The sequence below is a fragment of the Podarcis gaigeae genome (genome assembly GCF_964106915.1).
Source record: "Podarcis gaigeae genome assembly, chromosome: 7".
Taxonomy (NCBI): domain Eukaryota; kingdom Metazoa; phylum Chordata; class Lepidosauria; order Squamata; family Lacertidae; genus Podarcis; species Podarcis gaigeae.
This window is the reverse complement of record NC_139683.1, coordinates 89,465,954-89,488,042: the sequence shown is the minus strand read 5'-3', so window position 1 is coordinate 89,488,042 and position 22,089 is coordinate 89,465,954. Positions and strand designations below refer to the sequence as shown.

Below are 22,089 nucleotides of genomic sequence, written 5' to 3'. Positions count from 1 at the left end.
ATCTCTAGATTTCTTCAGTTTCTTCCAGCACTAAAAGCAGCTTCAAAGGGGCCCCATTTGGACTGGGACTGGGGGGTTTTAAGGGGGAGGGGTTAACCTGGCCCTCAACATGATTTCTACCACGAAAAGGACAATGTAGTGCTGCAGCCAAGAAACAAATCACCCCCCTTTGACTTAAAAACATCAACAAAGAAGAACAAGCCACATATCTCCCCAAATCTTTTCTAGCTTGGTCTTTCAGTTCACAACTGAGGCCCTGCTTTGTGACCCAGTGACACCAGAAGTGTTGCAGGGGCCACAAGAGAGAGAACAGTTTCATCCATAGAGTGTGGAATGGCTTCCTGCAGAAGGCCACCCAATTCCTTCACTGCTTGCTTGTTGGCAAACTGCAAACATGCATTTGTTCTGTATTTAGCTATATTCCCCTCTTTGGCAATAGGAAAACTCCAGAAGGCACAACCCCAGCCCTATAGCCAATGTCAGATGAACTTCAGCCCACTGAGGTGGTCTGGGGGAGGGGAGCACCCTCATCACTCGATGGGCGTCCTGGTGTTTCAAAGCTCAAGTTTCCCTGCTGGTACAACCCACTTTCCTCCACCCCGAGGGCCTTTCTCTTATTCCTGTCCACTTCTTCTTAAGGTCCAGGCCTTTCCTCTCAGTCTCAGTCTCCATTGCCCCCACCCCACAGCACTAGGCCTATTTTAAATAATTGTATTTCAAAAGCTATGCACTGAAAACAAATTGTGGGCCTACACAATATCTGATAGAAGGCATGCACATCTCACAGTAAATAAATGATTTGGAATTGTCATCATACAGGGAGCCCCTTGCGCACAAATTCTACTCCCAGGGAAGCCTTGCACACCTGCCATGGAAGCCCAACACAGTGCAGCGGATTCTGGGAAATGTTCAGCTCGCCTTGGACCCTGGTCTGTTCACATGGGCTTGCTACCCTTTTTGAAGTGAGGAGACCTAGACTACAGCCAATACTCCCATGCAGCCCCAGACTGCAAACAAAGATCAGTAACACGATGCCTGAGAATTTGCCTTTCAGTCATTTTCTCATTATTTACCTCTTTGGCTTCTACGAAATCCCTGATACCATTTGAAAAACATGACATTCAAAGACCATTGAATTCACGGTAGTCAGACGCCATAAGGTGTCTTATAAGGTGTCAGCATGATTTGCCAAAGAATATCTGAATGTATCTTTAGGTGCCAGGCAAAAACGTTTCTCTTCAACCAGGCGATTTGCTAATTAACACTCTATAGCTTTTTAAATGTTTGTGGGAAGGGGGTTATTGCTTTGTTTTTTGTTTTATTATGTATTTGTATTCTCATTTTGTATTTTTCTGTTGTGAACTGCCCTGGGATCTTGGGATGTAGGGCAGTATACAAATATAATAAATGATAAATAAGATGGTTCTTTGCTCAATTTAGCTGAAAGCACGGCTATTCGACAAGTCACAAATTTCAGTGGGGCTTCCCTTCTCAGAAGCACGTTCAGGACTTCGTAACACTGCGCATTTTATTTCCACAGTACAGTTGCAAGACTCGTTTCCCAAGTAAATAAATATACTGTGTTAATCAAAAGTGCAGAGCCAGCAAACCGCAGTTTTAGGTCTACAGATTGAATAAACTAACAATAAATATAGGTAAAAACTTTTAAAGGTTAGTATTTAAAAAGCGCCTCAAGCTATTAACAGTACAATAATTAAGGAAGGCTGTTCCATATAATTTTTTTATCAAAGATGTCGCCTGCAGGGTTGCGAGGACGGAAACTCCTGGCGCGCGACCGCGAGGAAGAGCCTCCTCCGCCAATACTACGACTCCCAGCATGCCCCGCGCCAGGCAAGCTCCCAAAGATGGCCGCCCTTTGCGCCGCCGCTACTGGGCTTGGCTGTTCCGAGGCGCGCGCGCGCTGCGCCGTCGGATGAAGAGAAAGCGAGGCAGGCATTGGTCCGCCCCCGCCCCCCCCCCGCCCCGGAGAAGAGAAAACCAAGACACGCGCCCGCGAAAGAGAAGAAGCGAAGGACCTGGCCAGGCCCCGCCCCCTCCCCTCAGGAGCGCCGCCGCCTCAGCGCGCCCGCCCTTCGCTCCCTGGCTGTGGAGGCGGCGCGGCGCCCGCGGGTCTCCCGGCTGACGGCGAGGGCGACGCCCCCCCCCAACTGCCCGGCGATGTTCTCTCGGAGGGGCCACGCCGATGTCAAGAAGTCCACCCAGAAAGCGCTGGACCCGCGGAAGGACGTCCTGACGCGCCTCAAGCACCTCAGGGCGCTGATGGGTGAGTGGGGCGGGCGGGCGGGCGGGGGGGGGGTCGCCTCCGGAGAAGGGTCCCGGTCGCCCCGCTCAGCGGCGCTGGAGGGTGCGAATCCGGGGTGCCCCGGGTCCCCTCCCTGCCGTGTGAGGTCGTCATTATCACAGCCATCACGACTTAATGACATTGGCGAGTTGCTTTGCCCAGGGCAGCCCAAAGCGACTTACAGTCGGACAGACAGGCAAAACCGAACCAAACCCAGAGAGAGGTTATAACGTGGCTCTTTCCTGCCCCCCCCCCCGCCAACCTCCAGAGGGGCAGTGGGTCAATGGATCTGGCTGTTAACCAAAAGGTTGGTGGTTAGAGCTCACCCAGGGATGGCTGTGGGTCGCGTTCCTGAATAGCAGGGGGTTGGACTAGATGACTGCCAGGATCCCTTCCAATTCCACAATTCTATGATTCTCACAGCCCCCAAAGAATTTACTGTTGTAAGGAAAGCAATACCATGACCATGGTGTACTTCAAACACAGTTCAAATCCACACAACAGGGTGAGCTCCCATTGCTCTGTCCCAGCTTCTGCCAACCTAGCAGTTCAAAAGTGCACCAGTGCAAGTAGATAAAGAGGTACTGCGGCAGCGAAAAGGTGAACAGCATTTCTGTGCACTCTAGCTTCCATCACAGTGTCCCGTTGCACCAGAAGCGGTATAGTCCTGCTGGCCACATGACCCAGAAAGCTGTGGACAAACACCTGCTCCCTTAGCCTGAAGCAAGATGAACGCCACACCCCATAGTCGCCTTTGACTGGACTTAACAATCCAGGGGTCCTCTACCTATTTTTTACTTTGTACTTTAAACACTCACTGCAGTTATGAATGTATGCTAAGTTGAACCAATCTCTGCTTTAGTCTTGCCATGTTTCATGTCTGCACCTAAGGTCTTCTAACTCTGTTGTTTACATTCTCTTCTCACAAAGAGCTCCCCCTTTGTGTGGAGTGTGTGTTGGATTACCCCTCATAACCTACCTCCTTAGAGTACATTGTTGTGATGGGGTATGGGGATCAGCAGCTCTCCATGGAGATAAAAAAGATGGCAGGTGTATTGTAAGGAAGGGACAATGATAGGGTTAACATCCTTGTGCCTCAAACTCACATGCACTAAAAAAAAGTTGCTGGCTTGTTCTGCAGTTTTAAAAAGAAGTGTTTTTTTTAAATTTCAAAGTGAATCCTGATTCATGGTATTGCATGTTGCCAGGAGGCAAAAGACAAATCTTGATGTAACTAGATCATGATAAGGAACTGGTTTCTCTCTGTTCAATTGTTCCAGCTTTTGTTAGTTAAACTTGAACCAAAAGCATATTGTAGAAATATATGCCCAGCATACCCACTTCCTGTGCTCTCAGCTAGACTGGAAATATGAGCAGTGTCTTCTCCTTGGGGACAATAATATTCTTGCATTCACTGTGAATTTCACAGTTTGTTTTGATCTTGCAGTGGTCCCTGTCAGTTGTGTGGATTGTCCATTGCCAGCATGGGCTGAACCATCTTGCAGTCTTGAAGCAGTTCCACTGGCTATGAAATCTGAGCTGGCTGGATTATCTCAAGCAGTGGGGGAGGTGGGAGTTGTTGAGTAAAATAAACATCCATTCTACCTAACTTTATCACCCTCCTATGAGTAAACAGAACACTGATCTTCCAGGAAGTTGCATAAGATAATGGCCTAATTCACAGTGTATCCCTGCTGTGCTGCTTCACACTGCAGGTGGGACTCAGCTGTCTCAATGCTCCATTAGAAAAACACCTGCAAATGGAAAACCAGGGGGAGACTAAGCTTGATACCTTCTCCACGGAATCTAGCTTTATAGGTGGATAATTTTGTGTGTGTTGGGAGGTGTATTCAATTGAGTGAGCTCCTACCTGCAGGCTGCAGTAGTTCTGCTTAAACCAGGCTTCCTCAACCTCTGACCTCCAGATGTTTTGAGACTACAATTCCCATCATCCCTGACCACTGGTCTTGCTAGCTAGGGATCATGGGAGTTGTAGGCCAAAAACATCTGAAGGGCCAAGGTTGAGGTAGCCTGGCTTAGACACATAGGTTTGCCGTGTTAATCAAAGCTAGACCAATATTGTGCTGGAATTACTGAGGCCTATTTAGATAGTGTTCTGAACCGTATCTTGTTGAGGATATTTTAAAGATTATACCAATTTACATGGGAGTAAGGCCTATTTAAATCAGTGGAACTTGCTTCTGAGTTGTCACGTATAGGATTGTACTGTATGTTTCCCAACCCATTTTGTAGTCTACAACTGTTTTAAAGTTCCAGAAAGCCCTTGATAAAATGCATTACTAAAGAATCAGCAATATATCTGCTTCAAATATACATTGGTTTATTCTCCAAAGATTTTAGAACAAAATAAACCAAACGGTGAAGTCTTGATGTGCGTAATTAACTTTTTTAATAGCATCGAGAGGAAAACCAGGAATTCACAGGAAAGTATATTGGGTTTGTAGGTAGGAGCACTGCAGAGAGTTTGGATGAATAAATAAATATTTTTATAATCTGTTTTGTGGCCAAGGTTAACTCCCATAGTGGTTTACATTTACAATTCACAAAAGGTACAATGTATTAGGGATACTTAGAGGTGTTCATGGCAGTCTCTTCTGGAAGCTGATTACATTATCCAGATTCTAGGCTCTTCTATTCAGAGAGAGGGGGTGGAAGGAGCTGTAAATGGATGCAGAGGTTGATTTAGGGAAATATACCAGACCATAGGAGCGTCTCTCCATTGATTTTACTCTATATATTCAGTGCAAGCCTTTGCAGATTGTGTTTGGTGAGACTTACTCTCTAGTAAGTGTGTTTAGGATTGCAGCCAAACCAAGCTTTTCTTAGCTACAGAATACGTAGTGGTACGTAGCATTCTGTGAAAACCAGTGACCTACCTGTGTCATATTCACTATCACAGAGAGCCGGCATGGGTTTCTTAAGTCAGCCATGCCAGAATAACCTTACCTCCTTTTTTGATAAGAGTTACTAGTCTTGTAGGCTATGGGAGTGCTGTAGACATTGTATAAAAGCTTTGACAAAGGCTCCTCAGTATCCTTGTTGGCAAGCTGGTAAAATAGGGCTAGATGATGGTACCATTAGGTGGATTTGTGGCTGATGAATAGACCATATCCAAACAGTGCATTTCAGTAGTTCCTCGTCAACCTAGAAATAAGTGACAAGTGGGGTTCTGCAGGATGCTGTCCAGGGCCTAGTGTTGGTTAACATCTTTATAAATTACTTGGATGAAGTAGTAGAATGTATGCTCTTTAGGTATTCAGGGCAGCTAACAAATTATGTTGTGAACCACCCTGAGAACTGCAGAACACAAATTCAATAAACAAACAAGCAAACAAACATACTTAGAAGACAGAAATAGGATCCAAGATTATTTCCCCATGATGGAGAACTGGGACTAAACTAGCAAAATGAATTTCAACAGAGATAAATATAAACTTCTGCATTTAGGTAGGGGAAGCCAGATGTACAAGTTGTGAGAAAGAACTGGGTGTTTTAGTAAAGCTCAGGCATTAAGACAGGTGCATTGAAACATTTTCGCACCAATCCAGATAAGTAGATCCACAGACTTCTGCATACATACGACTTGTTGGATAAGGAATTTTGGTCACAAATCTGGTCCAGATGTTGATGTTATTTATTTGCACTGTATTGCTTTCATGTGCATGTGCATCTCCCTCCTGGCACAACTCGTAACATGAAAGTACTTGCAACCGGAACAAAATCACGGTGTTTGTATTCTAAATTATTGATATCCTTTTTTTAAAAAAATCCTGATTTTCAGAGACTTTCAGAGTGGTTAAAAAGATAAAAGCTTGAAAAGCACAATTCATTATTTAAACGAAACAAGTAAAATTCCAGCATAAAAACTAATCTGAATGTTTCTGTTAAATAACTTGGGCAAATTAAAAGGTTGCCCAATAAACGTTGACCAAAGGGAATCCTGCCTGGGTAGAACCTTTCATAAATGGGAAACAGTACCACATCAGCAGTTGGGTGAAGGGAAGTACCGGTAGTCTTTACTGTGCATGAAAGCATTCAGAGTTCCAACTATTAAAGCTAGGTAAGAGATGAAAATGAAGAGGATGAGCCAAAAGCTGTGTGCAAGAAATTGGGATTTAAGGAGGGGTACATTTCTTGCCATATTCATTTGTAACCAATATTACAATTGGAGAATTGAAGCCAGTTCATGGCCCCTGATCTCCATTGACTTAAAGCTTCTTCTGCTTTTACCTGCATTGTATGATGCACTGATATATGTCTCAGAAAAGTTTGAGAGTGTGTCTGAAGTCTATTTGAGATCTAATAGTATCTTCTTGATGGAGCTAAGTGCAAGTTAAAATGTGAATGTTTGTTCCATTAACTCATCTTAGTCATGTGTTAACCCAGAAAAAGTGCTGTCTGTCTCCTTTTATATCGAGTCATGAATTATTCAGTCTGTTCTGTTGGTTCATGTAAGAATGTTTAATCTATTAGCAGAGCTTCTAACTGTCAGGATGAACCCCAGTGTTTTGCACAAACTCTTCTTTTTTCCATTATTACTCCTGCCTTGATACTCTTGATGGCCCTCAAGGTCTCTACGTTCTTTCTCCTTGTCCGGTACCACCCTAGTACATCCTGCAAAGGATGAATTGAAGCAGAATACAAAATAGATAATAGATAAACAAAAGCATGCAATTTTCTGGCACAGAATACTTTTGATAAGAGTTCCCATAGTTTGGCAATGACTTCAGTTCACTTTGCTTGCTCTTCAAATTATTTTATGTTAACAGTTAAAACAAGTACGTAATGTTATTCTCATATGACTGACTCCTGCCTGATACTTGACCTGGGCTTCCTGTAATTCTCTAACTCCTGATGGCTCATCCAGAAGTATGTGCAGCTCATCTGAGTTCATTTGAAACTGCAAGTCAGCAGCTGGCCCACTGAACTTCCCAGCTGCTTTATAAACTTCAAGTTATTGAAAAGGAAACAGCTCCTATTATATCTGCACTACTTTTTCAGTGAGCTTTAACATCCACAGGACCCTCAAGCGGATTTTTGGATTGAAGTGAGTGGTGGAGATTACCGTATTTTTGTAAACCGCTTTGAGTTGGATTTTTTTTTGGGTTTTTTTTGACAATAAGGTGGTGTATAAAGTTTATGAAATAACTAAATAAATATGGAAACCTTAGCTATTTCCTTGGTGAGAATCCCCATTTCCAAGCTGCTATTTGCCCTGGGTCCCCAAAAGAAATGGTAGATCCTATTCCAAATCTCCATTGTTTTGTCTGATTGTTTTGCCCTATTAAATATCTTGTTGTTGTTTTAAGTCTGGGCTTGTATCCATTAAATAATCAATCAATCAATCAATCAATCAATCAGTGGGGTAACTTAATAGAATCAATCTGATTTACCCTCAGAAAATTATCTTTTTCGGCGCAATTTTTATATTTGTTTATAAAGATGAGCATTTAGCTATGCATTCCGTTTGTTCCCAAACAGCCTTATCTAAAATTTCAGTGTCGTTTGGATTATTTTTTAGGAATCTGCTTTCTATTCAAAACATAAAACACTGCAAACTCGAGAGTGAGCACTGATAAAAACAATAGGAAATGTAGTTTAGATATGGTACAAATATGTGGCAATGGAGCATGTGAGATCTGACAGTTGGACAGAGCCACCCGCCTGTCAGTGGCCGATGTAATGATGATGCCAGATGATGGGGTTTGTAAAGAGCCCTGCATAGTGCTTTGAAGTGCCACCAATCAGCTGATCTTTTCTGCTTCAAAGCACTAAGTAGGGCTGTTTGCAAGCGGCTTGCAAAGGATCCTTGCTTGACTTTGAGACTTCAAGGATCAGTTTGCTATGGAGTTCCCTGCGGGGAACACAGTATTATTACAGCTGATCCCAGCTGTCTTGCTCAGTGGAGACAACAAATCTCCCTTACCAATGCAAATTAGGAGTGCACTTGAAGGCTCTTGCTTGCGCATTGGCAGCTCATTCTCACTTGCTCCTCACCTGATGTCACATTAGGTTAGGCCTGGGTGATATATCAATATATTGCCCAGGACTGTTATGAGGAGCAGACCGCGATGTCGGCTTCACTCAACGGTATATTGCTGGTGAAACCGCCACTGCTCCTGAGTCTCCCTGCTAGCAGTGTCCACTGAAGGGGGTTAAGAGTTCCTTCCTCCAGCGGGCACTGCTAGCAGAGGGACTCAGGTGCGGCAGCAGTTTCACCAGCGATATAGTGCTGAGTGAAACCGCCATCCCACTCTGCCCTCATACGACAGAGAGGGAGAAACAAGCTGTATCAATGAAGCGCCGACACAGATTGTTCCTCCCTCTGCATCTATAAACTGCTTAACTGAGGACTGTGCAGCTGCCCTTGCCTCAGTTGAGCATTTAAAGGAGTCTCCAGCCCAGTGCTGGTTCCCACAAGCTACCAGCGCAACGGGGACTCTGTGAAACTGCTCTGCTGAGGGGAGCATGGTTGCCGCTCCCTGCAGTGAGCAGTTAAAGGAGCTCTGATGCTCTCATCGCTCATGCACGAGTGGTGAGAGCACTGGGCCTGACTGAGCAGGAGGGGGGGAACCTTACCTCTTCTCAGCTGAGCAGCGCAAACTAGCTCCGTTGTCCCAGCCTGCGAGCCTGGCTAAAACCGCCTCAGCTCTTGAGGCAAGTGCGGGCAGAGGCAAGAGCACTCCCCCCCCCCCCAACCACAATGTTTGGCTAGCGATACAGTGTGATGTTGAAAAGCTGATATCACCCAGCCCTAGGCCAGGTAGGTGTGGCCCCATGGTCTTAATTGGGACCTGTGACCAAAATATAGATGGGTTTTTATACTCATGCGGGGAAAGTTAATACAAGCACAGTGTTTACTTTGTATTTCATTATCTGCACTATATCCTGGGCTAGCATGTGAATTTGGAGCCAGTTATAGAATTTTTTTTATTTATTTAATTTATATACCACCCTTCATTTGTAGATCTCGGGGCAGTTCACAACATAAAAATATAGCATTGGTAAGAGAATGTCTGGTGCTGATATAATTAATATAAATTGGAATTTCAATTCTATATGTAAAATGCTTCGCATTACTCCTATCAATTGAGAAGCACACTGTTCCAAGAGTGCATTGGCCACAGATGGAAGGGAAATGGCAGAAGCAATGCAGTAAATAAAATTATCATTTATGTAATGTTTGAGGACTAAAAAGTACAGCAAATACTTCTTGTATTGACTTGTATGATTTCTGTTCCTGACCTCAAATGAACATGTGAATTGCAGGAATTCCTACTCCCGTGTGTAGTGGAGTTTTTTTGACATCTCTAGTCTTAACTGTGGTTCACTGAAATAAGGAAACCAGACATTGATGTTTAGTTAAATAAACCATTGTTCAAATTAGTTCTGCTTCTGGGTAATAACTGTAGTTATTTTTAAAAAAATGTAAGTGAAAGCTTCCAACTTCCTCCTTGCAGTCACAGTGAGAAGGAGCAGGGGGAGCTTGTGAACCTGATGCTTTCCTAGGCTATTACAGTAATGCTGAATCATACTTTACTATTATGTACATATGTAACTACTGTGTGGTAGAATCTAATTTTATTTATTTGAACAGCTAGCCTTTGTTAAGTTTCCAGCAGTTGCAAGGATGGCCAAGGAAGATGAGCCTCTTTGGAGAGCATGTTTCATGGATGTAAATCTGTAGTGGGCATTGTTCTTTGGGTTCACAGTTCCAGTCTACAAAACCATGTACAGGGTTTGTTAAAAGGCAGTAGCTGCAAATGGGGAGCTTGATATGAGAGACAATGGTCTAAAATATGTTGAGTCCCTCCCCCTTATAGCGGTATAGGAAATAAGAAACAGTTCTTACAAGCCCAGAATCCATTGCAAAGTTGTACAGCTGTGTTATAAGTGAATAATTTTTAAAGGAAGCTCTACACAGAATTTATTTCAGTAGTTGGGCCATTGTTTTGTTGCAGTTTGGATCAAAGTGACAATGTCCCTGTGTTCCTGCCTTGGGCACAAAGCATTGTCTGATCTGACTGGAAGATTGTACAGATGCCTGCCATTTTAATCTCCCAAAGCAGTATCTCTTTCTTAATGCAGAGAAGGTGGCAGGACAATGCTCAGCGGGGTTATAATTTCCCTAAAACTGAACTGTATTTTTTTCCTTTCATTTTTCTTTATTAAATTTATATCCCACCCTTCCTCCTGCAGGAGGAACAATACGGCAATATATATTTTATTATGTTAATGTCCTACCTTCCTTCCATGTTGTTTAAGTTGGTGTACATGGTTCTTTTCTTCCCATTTACACCTTGGTCTTCAAGGCCCTACTACTCCAACACTGTCCTCCCCACCTTCTATAGATCACACAGATGGTTAGTGTATGTTGTGGTCATAGGGTTGGATTTGGTGAAGGGTCATTAGGCCTAATCTCATCCTGCACATAATCTGTGCATAGATTAGCTTGGTCTAGTCCATGATGTACTGTGATGGTGGAAAGGCACGCTGCAGTAAAGTGCATGAAGAGCAAGTGTCTTCAGAAGATGTAATTGATGGAGTCAATTATGGAGCCTTATGATAAAGTGAATGCATTGTGAGGAACCTTAATACAGCAGCCTAGTTTCTCCACAGGTCATAAGTACCAATAATTTCTGATCCAGTGCTAGGAAATGTGGGACTGTGTCTTGATGCCTGATGCAGTTGTCCAGCCTGGAAACCACTTGCACACGCCATTTGGGTGAATGGTTCTTGATCTAATAGGGGAGATACACATGAAAATAAACTTATCGTGCACTCCAATCTCACTGGAAGGGATGTAAGAGGATTTAATTTTTTTCTATTTATCTAAACTTCTGATTATCTGAATGTTCACCTTAAGGTCAGGGTAAGACTGTCTTGCAAATAAGTCTACAAATGTGACTAGCTTATAAACTTCTTATTTGCTTCCCTATCTGCATATATATGTCAATATTTTGTGACATATTAGCAATCTGAAGGAAAGAGTGGTCCTGTTCTTTTACAGTTTATAATAGCTTCTCTGCATGGTTGCTTAGGGGAGGCCTTTACCCATCTAAGGCAAGCAGACCAGTGGCTATAGTTTCAGTATAGTGATATGATATGAGATGAAACTTTGATTATAGGATCTAGAATAAGGGCTTAAAAAATAGGTAACATTTATTTTATTCAAGAGGTTGCAAAGAGATTTACCGGTATGTGACTTCAATAGCCGAAGTCTTGAATGTTAGGTGTGTTTAAGATCAAGCCATTTGAACACTGCCACCTTATACATTGTACCATGTATTTCTATTAATACTTCTAGTGTTATTTTCCTGCTGCTTTATTTTTCTGTAGAGGTTTTAATTCTAAATTTCTATGCTGATGATGTTCTCCTTTTTCACACATGTTTTGTTTTTTACTTTTACAGATGCTATAGAGGGAAGTGAACTTAAACAGTTTTTTGAGATTAACTATTCTCAGATTTATTTTATCTTCTATGAAAATTTTATAACACTGGAAACTAGCTTGAAACAAAAAGGTAAGAATTTTAAGTGGCTTTGTTTGTTAGTATATTCTTTAAAGTTGCTTAATACTGACCTATACATACTAGACCCCAAAATCCACTCCTTGGCATATCTCTATATAATAAAAATGTAAGAATGTCACCACACAACCCACATTGGAGGACATGTGCTGCCTCATCACAATCCTGAATTTGCTTGAATCAGAGTTGGGTGGGGCGGGGCAAAGTGAAGGCAGGTTGCCAAACAGCAGTGGCCATGGCACTGGCGCAATACAGGAAAAACAGAGGGCAAGACTGGCGATTTTTAACAATGCAGAGGTTTGAGTAGAGCAAGTGGGCATGATACTGAGCAGAGAGAAGTGGCAGTTCAAAAGAAGGTTTGAGTACAATGAGAACAGTTTGGAGAGGCTCTGTTGTGTTAGCTTTTTGGTGTCGGCCATCTCTATTTCTCCTTGTTAAAACTGGTTTGTTTCAAATTTTTAAAAAGTGTCCTTCATCCCTGCTTTATTTAAACCTCTGTTGTTGTTTAAAACAACCATTTCCCCCTTTCAGCATCCATCTGTGTAAGAGCTAAAGGATGTAAAGCCCTCAAATGCTCCATAGTATCTTCACACATGTTAGGAAAGTTCAGCAAACCTAACAGCAAGTGCTAGCACCATCATCCTTGGGAAAACTTGGTTGCAGCTGTTCAAACTTTGTTGTCAGCTCATGAAAAAATTGGTTGTGAGACTCCTGGCAAGTCATTTAAACAACTAAATCTAGCTTGGGGCTAAAAAAAAAGGAAGTATTTATTTATTTATTTATTTATTTATTTGTAGTATGTGGCAGTTTATTAAGATGTAGCCCTGCTTGTCATGCACAAGAAGCACATCTTCCCCTCCCCAAACACATTTTTATGTGATTGCAAAAAGGAGGCAAAACTTTTGCTATTAAAATATTATGTCCTTAGAAGTGTAAGATACTTTTATTTGCATTCCCTTTACACACTTGTGTGATTGTACTTAATACACACAGGTCCCGCTGTCCAAACACAATGTGTTCTCTGGAAATAGTTCGTTAGACACGCATTTGCATAACAAATCAATGATTTCCACTTACTCCTATGGGGACATTTCTAATGTGTTCATGACTGCAACATTTTGACTTCCAAAGCCCCCCTGCCCCCCGGAAAACCCTCTGAAACTGTACAAAGTACAGATCACTAGAGTTTAATATAGTACAGTAAATAATTAAAAGGCAAACGAGGATGAAAAAAATGCTCTCTGATTTGTCTGATTGCTCCTCCTCCGTCCCTCTCTCTCCATTCCTCAGGCAACCTGCAAAAGTGAAACAAGGAAGTAAAAAAATATTTTCTGTTCATATATCTGAATATGTGGTGTGTATAGTGAGTTTGGGGTACTAATTCCTCGTGTTTGGATAAGTGATTTTTTACATAGGAAGCATTTAGGAAGTGTGACCTATGTGTATTCATTTTTAAGTGTTTATTTGTATTTCAGTAAAGCTTTTGTTAAATCATCTTAGTTATTTTGATTGCATCAATTGCTGCCCTGTGGCTGAACAAAGCCCCTGGGACCAGACAGGTTAAATTGATAAGGAGGTGTGTAGGAGCCTCCAATTCCAAGTCCTGGCACCCCATTAAAAATTTCTGATAAAATCTAAATCCTATTCAGCTACAAATAAATCATTACTATATCTTTTTAAATTACCCACGAGGAAATGTAAATATCTAAACTTATCAAACACAAATACAAATATCAAACTACAAATACAAATATAGAGTGAGTTTTGCAAGAATTTAATTTGCTGAGAAGAATCGTTAAGTGGTATATCTTTTTTCAAAACAAGAAGATAACACGGGCCTAGGATAGCTCATTGGTAGAGCAGGAGACTCTTAAGCTCGTGGTTGTGGGTTCGAGCCCCTCATTGGGCAAAAAATTCCTACATTATAGGGGATTGGACTAGATGACAATGTGGTCTCTTCCAACTCTGCAGTTCTACGATTCTACTTCAGTTTATTAAAAAGGAAAGTATGGCTGGTCTAGGGATAGACTGTATGCTGCTATAGGAAGTTTAATATATACCGTAGTTTGTTTTTGGCTACTGCTCTCATGGTTGCTGAGGAGAGAGCTTAACCACAAGACCCAGTTTGGAGAACATGCTAAGCTAAACCTTGCTCAGTGTTGGGTGGGAGCAAAAAGGACCAGGGAAGAGCAAAGCTTCCAGGGAGCCTGAACATTTTCACAGTCCTGGAAAACCATAGTTTGAGTTACCATGTCGTGAAAACCAGGCCAGTATCCTTTTCTCCTAAATTTTGGACTCCTCTTCATTTTGCTTCCCATTACATCCCGGTTTCTCTACTCACTAAATATTCCTTAAGACATAACGTGTGTGACAGAGAGCCTTTTTGTGGGCTGTCAGTTATTAGAGCAAACGGTTGAAGGAAAGAAGCTTAGATTTATCTTTAACTTTTTTCTGACACTGTATTCTTACAATACTGCTCCTTCGTACTGTTGCATACTTTTGTGTAGTAGATATGTGAGCAGAGCACTGAATTTGAAAGCTAGCAGTCTGATGGGATTTATTAACAGAGTAGTGTATTGTATTTATCCATACTGACTGGAAACATTCCTTTTCTCCCAGGGAATAAGTCACAAAGGGAGGAGCTGGACTCCATTCTCTTTCTTTTTGAAGTAAGTTATCACATTTCAGTACTTACTCAACATTATGGTTCCTTCATGATTATAGTGAATAAGTTACATTTCTGACAAACATTTATTTCCCCACAAACTGTAAAGTGAGATTTATGGCTATTTTCCTCTATTTTAAATTGTGGGCAGACCCTCTCTTTCTCACATTCAGTTTGTGAGTGTTTTAAAGAAAAATAGCCTGACATCTAGTCCCTATCATGCTTCCAGTGACTTAACCAGAAGTGTGAGGTGGGATGAGAAGACTCCCTGCATTTTATGTCTGTCCTGCAAGGGCATTGAGTTTCTAACTCTTGTAGAGCAAAAGCTATGAGGCAGAATCTGTAGGCACCATTCAAGGCTATTGCTTTTTGAGAGATGAGCCACTTCCACTTCAGTGTTTTTAGTCAATGATTGAAGTCAGAGCTGTGATTGATGATTGGCGTTTTTGCAGGGCACTTGGCCCTTCTCCATACTTGTTGTCTGAAAGACCAAAGAGCTGTCTGTAGCGAATGGATAAAGAACCCCTGGCCTGTGCTGAAACAGGGAGTCTACTTCTGTCACTGTTACTTGGTCACTTCTGCTTCTAAAAAGCATAATTCACCAGGGAGGACAAGCTTCACAGGTTCACCTTGGCTGGAAACGAAGCCGCCGCCACCACCACCACCACACCTGGTTCATTTTGAAGGGATTTGCTTATTCTTTATAAGTGATTGTTGTACACAGAAAGTAATTAGAAAATTCATGATTGTAGTGTAGCTTAGACTGGGCAGTAGCATATCTGCCCAAAAGCAAAAGGTAGCAGCAAAGCTGGGTCTTTGTGCTATTTCTAACTCAGGTTTAATTGCATGGTAAAAATGTGGGATTTTTTGTCTCAACATAAAAACATTTTAAAAATTGCTCTGCAAATGCAAATAAAATCCATGTTGCAAAGTGGAGATGGTATTATAGTTTAGAAAACCCTGCAAAGGGGGTGGGCGTTGATAGACAGTAGTGTATGACAACCATGAAGTATAGTCCAATGTTTTCATCCAGTTTCTTGGTGGTAGTGTTTCTGGGTTTGGTTTGGTTTGGTTTGGTTAAAGAAAATTGATTTGGGGGAGCTCTCACATGGGTTCTAGTAGCAACATGGGGGAAAGGGGGTTAATTGTTTTCCCAATTAAAGACTGTTTTCCTTCAGATGAACCTGCTCAGGCTCAGAGATCTTCTGTGGAGGCCCTTTTCTTGGTCCCGCCACCCTCACAGGCACATTTGGTGGGGACACGGGAGAGGGCCTTTTTGATGGCTGCTCCCAGACTTTGGAACTCCTTTTCTAGAGAAGTTAAACTGGCTCCTTCCTTGTTGTCCTTCCACCAGCAGATGAAGACTTCTTTGTTCCAACAGGCCTTTAGAAAAGGGCTGGTGCTGTGATATTTTTATTGTACTGATCTGTATGTTTTAATTGTGTGTGTGTGTGTGTGAGAGAGAGAGAGAGAGAGAGAGAATCTGTTACTCTTTTTTCATTATGGTTTCCCCCCCCCCTATTATTATTTTTGTTGTTGTTGTTGTTTTAATTTTTTTTTTTAATTTCAAGTAATAAAACATACCCATACAAGGAAAACAGGGCCTGATAGTTCTACAGAAAAGAAATAAAAATAGCAGCTGATGGTTGTAGTTTTAGATGTTCCAAGAAGAAGAAGAAGAGTTTGGATATGATATCCCGCTTTATCACTACCCGAAGGAGTCTCAAAAGCGGCTAACATTCTCCTTTCCCTTCCTCCCTCACAACAAACCCTCTGTGAGGTGAGTGGGGCTGAGAGACTTCAAAGAAGTGTGACTGGCCCAAGGTCACCCAGCAGCTGCAGGTGGAGGAGCGGGGAATCGAACCCGGTTCACCAGATTACAAGTCCACCACTCTTAAACACTACACCACACTGGCTCTCTAGAGAAAGGCAATCAAATGAAAGTATCTCTCCATAAGGTTCTATGAGTTGATGGACAGTGAAAACCATATTTGATTGTCTTAATAAAAACGAAAAAGGATACCATGTCATATAGATGGTCTGAGTCTTTCCCACCCCCAGATCAATATTCCTTTTCTGAAATAGCTAATTTGTCTATAAGCATGATGTCTCATACTTGCAAAATCCAGGCTTCAAAAAGATTTGCAGTTAAAGTTTTCCAATATTTTTGCAATCGCAAATCTAGCTGCTGCTAATAAATGGAGGATGAGGTCTTTATTTGTTATGTTCTCAATTTGAAGTAAAATAAGGTATTACAGCTCATTTTGGGTCTGGTTGTAGCAATTTCCCCATCATTTGATTAATTGTCTGAAAAACTTACCAAAAGAGAATAATTTTTGGGCCAAACCACCACATGTGCACTAGAGAACCAGGCAAATTGCCTAGCCAGTAGCAAAGGCTGGATGTGTTACGTTTAATTTTGTATAATCCAGACCCTCCAAGTGTCCCTATTTTCCAGGGACAGTCCCAGATTTAAAGAAGCCATCCCAGTTTCTGATTTGATCCTGAAATGTCTATGTAGCCACATGGTATATCTTTAAATATAAATTTTATTTCTGGAGCTGTAAGGGGCTTTTGACAAGTGTAGAAGTCTCTGAGCTTAAATAATCCCACTCTTTCCCACCTAGCAAATGAGCCCGATTGGGGTTTTTAGTTGTTGTTGTTATCTGTAAGCCACCTTGCGTTCCTGTCAGGAAAAAAGACGGGATGTAAATAAATATAACAATGACAACAACAGGATATATTTTTATTAGGGGTTCCAACTCTTTTTGCTAAAAACAACAACAAATAAAACGGTGGCTGTTTGACCTGTGCTGATTGCATTACTGTAGTTATTATGACTATAAATAATACCTGATTCTTGCTTTTAAACAGTTTAATCTTGAATCTATCTAAGCATGGACATCTGAACCTTTCTTGCTGTAAATTTATTTTAATCACCACTAACCAACCATCTGAAATACCATACCTAGCTTTGCACTTCATGTACTGTTCCCCTTACTTCAGTTGATGCATGTTCTGTATTGGGATGGGAGACATGTGTCCCTGCAGAGATTGCTGGATTCCAGCTCCCATCATCCCTGACCATTGGCCCTTGTCAGATGTCAGTGGTGGTTGCTCGTGAGCTGTTTGTCAGGCAGGAATTCTAGTATGGAAAAACTATTAAGGGAAAAATTATTTCTTGTTTGTGGCCACTTATTTATTTTTTGGCTCTGTACACCACTTGTGAAAGAAGAATCAAATTTGCATATAACACAAAGGAATATACAAATGTGTGTCCCCTTTTCACATTGTAAAGAGTACTGTGCCAAAAAGAATCTATTGGTACTCCTGCTAACAGAACTACGACTCTTCCCTTTATCTTACATGCCAGCTTGGAACAGCACAGTGATCCCCAGTAAGAACCCTCAAGCTGCAGAGGTGCACATATGTTGGTTGGCCTAAAGTCCTCTGTAGCTAAGTCCAACTGAACTTTGTGTTAGTCCCCTAATTTATAAAAAAACTGCTTTAACAGTTGTCTGAAATACAGTATGCAAATACTGTAAAAAAAATATAATAAAATACTTTATTTTGCTTTAACTGCTTCAAAGGGTTTGTGATACAATCTGTGATACAATCTGAATAGTTCTAGATGCATGCCCTTACTTTTTAGTTATATTGCTTTTGGCTTTAAAAGTCTCTTAAACGTTTTTAATACTTAGGAGGCATTTACTTGAATCCTCTCAGCAAGGCCTAATGATTTCATAATGGTGGCTGCTTCATTTTTTACAACTTTTTTTTCCTTTCAAAAATCTGCAGACAGGTTATTATTGCCATAACCATCTGACATGTCTGTTTAGTTTTGCTCATTCATTCAGCCTAAAGAGAAATCCTGGGTAACCTGAATGCTTACTTCCAGCAGTTAAAAAATAATTGATAAATTAATAGTATTATCCTATAGTTATTATTAGAATTGTCCTTCGGAAAGGAGCTGTTACAAACCCATTATGGATCCTTCAGAGCAAATGCGGGATGGAGAAACAGTGTAAATGTCATCTGAATTAAACATTTGGGTTTCTAAACCCTAGCAAATTAAGTTAATTGGTTGGTTGGTTGGCATATTTCATCCTATGTCAGCAGGAATAAAACTTCCCCCATGTTCTATTTTAATTAGATAAACAGTTAATTAGGATTATTAATGTTTGGCATCTGGAATCAGAACTGAAATACATCCCAGATGAGTAAACAGATTTACATAATTATTGTACATTTTGAAACATTTGCTTATGTGTGAGTGGTGTTAATAACATTTCACAAATTAGCTTTAAATATCTTAGGTCTCCGAGATGAATAATGTTTGCATTAAAAGTAAATGTGTGGTGTATCTCAAGGGCACAACTCATGCCTGCCCTTAACCATAGCTGCTTCAGAGGAACCACTGGCCCTGGCAGAAAGATGGGAAGAATATCACTGGAGAGCTTAGAATTCCCCCAAGTAAGAAAGGGCAGATGGCCTCACAAAGTGTGTGGGTTTACAGTGCTCTCAATCTCTACTTGCTATCCAGTGCTTCACACGTAGAAGCTGGTGTGTCAGGTTGTCCTCAGACACTTCGCTCACCGATCTTTCTGTTTCCCTGTCCCTCTTATAATGGGGCATGGGTCTTAATGTTCACCAAGTTTCTCTCTCATCCTCAGTCCCTCAGTGCAGCTAGCACCAACCTTTTGCGTAAAATGGTATTATAACTCCTGCAAGACACACAGTTTTAGGACTATTTGTAGCATATACTGCAGTGTGTTATATGGGAGGGGGAAGGTGCCTTTGGAGACTACAGGCGTCCTCCCACTTACACGGGGGCTGCATTCCGGGGCCCCACTCACATAAATGAACTAGTGTAAAGTGGGGAGCACCCTCTATAAAGTCTCTATAAAGCCTCTGCTTTTCAGCTTTCTCTCCTGCTCTCTCTCCAGTCCAAACCAAAATATCTAGCGTTGAAGCTCTGGGGTTGGCTGGAAGACACACAGAAAAACTGTGACTGCTGTGCTGCTTGGCACATCAGCTGTTAGGCGGGGAAAGTAAGCAGCCTAAACAAAGGCCCGCTGTGCCTCAGGTCTCTTCAGAGCTTCCTCCACCCTCACTGATGTCCTCTTAGGGCCCCAGGGAAGGGCTCCTGGCAAGCCACATGGACTCTCCAGCGCTCTCTCGACATTTCCTGGTATGATTCTATTTATATATTTATTTCCCAGCTCTGTGGGTATACATGGTTGCACACAAGTAGAATGCATGTACTTTGAAACAAAAATAACACTCTTGTAGCTCTTTTAACTGAGTTAAGATTAACTGAGTTAAGATTAAAAAAGGATTAACTTTTAACTGAGTTAAGATTAAAAAAGGATGTGTACAAAAAATGGAAAAGGGGGGAAACCACTAAAGAGGAATTCAAACAAATAGCCAGCACGTGTAGACACAAAGTCAGAAAAGCTAAAGCACAGAATGAACTCAGGCTTGCTAGAGAGGTTAAAAGCAACAAAAAAGGCTTTTATGGGTATGTTCATAGCAAAAGGAAGAACAAAGAAACAGTGGGGTCACTCAGAGGAGAAGATGGTGAAATGCAAACAGGGGACACAGAAAGGGCTGAACTCCTCAATGCCTTCTTTGCCTCAGTCTTCTCCGATAAAGAAAACAATGCCTGACCTGAAGAATTTGGAGCAAATGATTCAGCAGAGGAAACACAGCCCAGAATAACTAAGGAGATAGTACAAGAATACTTGGCTAGTCTAGATGTATTCAAGTCTCCAGGGCCAGATGAACTGCATCCAAGAGTATTAAAAGAACTGGCAGATGCGATCTCAGAACCACTGGCAGTCATCTTTGAGAATTCCTGGAGAACAGGCGAAGTCCCGGCAGACTGGAGGAGGGCAAATGTTGTCCCTATTTTCAAAAAGGGGAAAAGAGAGGACCCAAATAATTACCGCCCAGTCAGTCTGACATCAATACCAGGGAAGATTCTGGAGCAGATCATTAAGCAAACAGTCTTTGAGCACCTAGAAAGGAATGCTGTGATCACCAATAGTCAGCATGGATTTCTGAAAAATAAGTCATGTCAGACTAACCTGATCTCGTTTTTTGACAGAATTACAAGCCTGGTAGATGAAGGGAACGCAGTGGATGTAGCCTACCTTGATTTCAGCAAGGCATTTGACAAGGTGCCCCATGATATTCTTGTAAAGAAGCTGGTAAAATGCGGACTTGACTATGCTACCACTCAGTGGATTTGTAACTGGCTGACTGACCGAACCCAAAGGGTGCTCATCAATGGTTCCTCTTCATCCTGGAGAAGAGTGACTAGTGGGGTGCCACAGGGTTCTGTCTTGGGCCCGGTCTTATTCCACATCTTTATCAATGACTTAGATGAGGGACTCAAGGGCATCCTGATCAAATTTGCAGATGACACCAAACTGGGAGGGGTGACTAACACCCCAGAGGACAGGATCACACTTCAAAACGACCTTGACAGATTAGAGAACTGGGCCAAAACAAACAAGATGAATTTTAACAGGGAGAAATGTAAAGTATTGCACTTGGGCAAAAAAATGAGAGGCACAAATATAAGATGGGTGACACCTGGCTTGAGAGCAGTACATGTGAAAAGGATCTAGGAGTCTTGGTTGACCACAAACCTGACATGAGCCAACAGTGTGACGCAGCAGCTAAAAAAGCCATGTTCAAATATATAAAAGGATGTCACATAGAGGAGGGAGAAAGGTTGTTTTCTGCTTCTCCAGAGAAGTGGACATGGAGCAATGGATCCAAACTACAAGAAAGAAGATTCCACCTAAACATTAGGAAGAACTTCCTGACAGTAAGAGCTGTTCGACAGTGGAATTTGCTGCCAAGGAGTGTGGTGGAGTCTCCTTCTTTGGAGGTCTTTAAGCAGAGGCTTGACAACCATATGTCAGGAGTGCTCTGATGGTGTTTCCTGCTTGGCAGGGGGTTGGACTCGATGGCCCTTGTGGTCTCTTCCAACTCTATGATTCTATGTAGCATGTTAAAAACTAATGACTTTTGTCTTAAGGTTTTGTTGACTAAAGTCCATTTCATCAGTTGTATGAAGGGTTTTTTTAGACCTGACCACCCATTAAAAAAACCCAGATAGCAGACATCCTGGCATTGGTAAGCCAACCAACACATGTAGTATGGTAACATTTACTTGTGCCAATTCAATCCACAAGTGATATAACAATTAAGCAGTTTTAACTTGAAAATACAACTGGTCTAAAACACACTTGTTAGGCTATTGAATGAAACTGAACTAATGGGTATTTTGCCAATTTTAAAATAGTTTTGTTGGCTTCTGGTCTGTTACCAAGCACAATTCAAAGGTGCTACAGTGGAACCTTGGGTTGTGGTCGTAATCCGTGAAAATTTAAAATTCGGCTTTGTAATTTGAAATTTATATGATGTGATTTGATTTGATTGGTCAGTTAATAAAAATTATTTTAAAAAAACAAAACGCAAATATGCACAATTACAAAGATGGTCATTTGTGACTCTTTTCCAAGAGCTCCCAGTATCAAAGATCAGGTAGGTAATCAG

At 41.7% G+C, this 22,089-nt stretch overlaps 1 protein-coding gene across 11 annotated transcripts in view; it reads left to right on the top strand.

The window, feature by feature from the left end:
• The first annotated feature begins 1,840 nt into the window (after positions 1-1,840).
• Positions 1,841-22,089, top strand: part of RALGAPA2 (Ral GTPase activating protein catalytic subunit alpha 2) — a 178,918-nt gene continuing 158,669 nt past the window's right edge. For 7 of the 11 annotated variants that reach the window (XR_014566701.1, XR_014566702.1, XR_014566703.1 and 4 more), the window contains exons 1-3: positions 1,899-2,284; positions 11,736-11,846; positions 14,472-14,521. Coding sequence is in view for 6 of the 11 variants with exons in the window: in XM_083748546.1 (XP_083604672.1) it covers positions 2,179-2,284; positions 11,736-11,846; positions 14,472-14,521 (267 nt within the window). In the remaining 5 variants the exon portion in view is untranslated. Of the gene's footprint in view, positions 2,285-11,735; positions 11,847-14,471; positions 14,522-22,089 lie in introns of all 11 variants that reach the window. The other 4 variants (XM_083748549.1, XM_083748553.1, XM_083748547.1 and 1 more) reach the window with 3 other exon arrangements.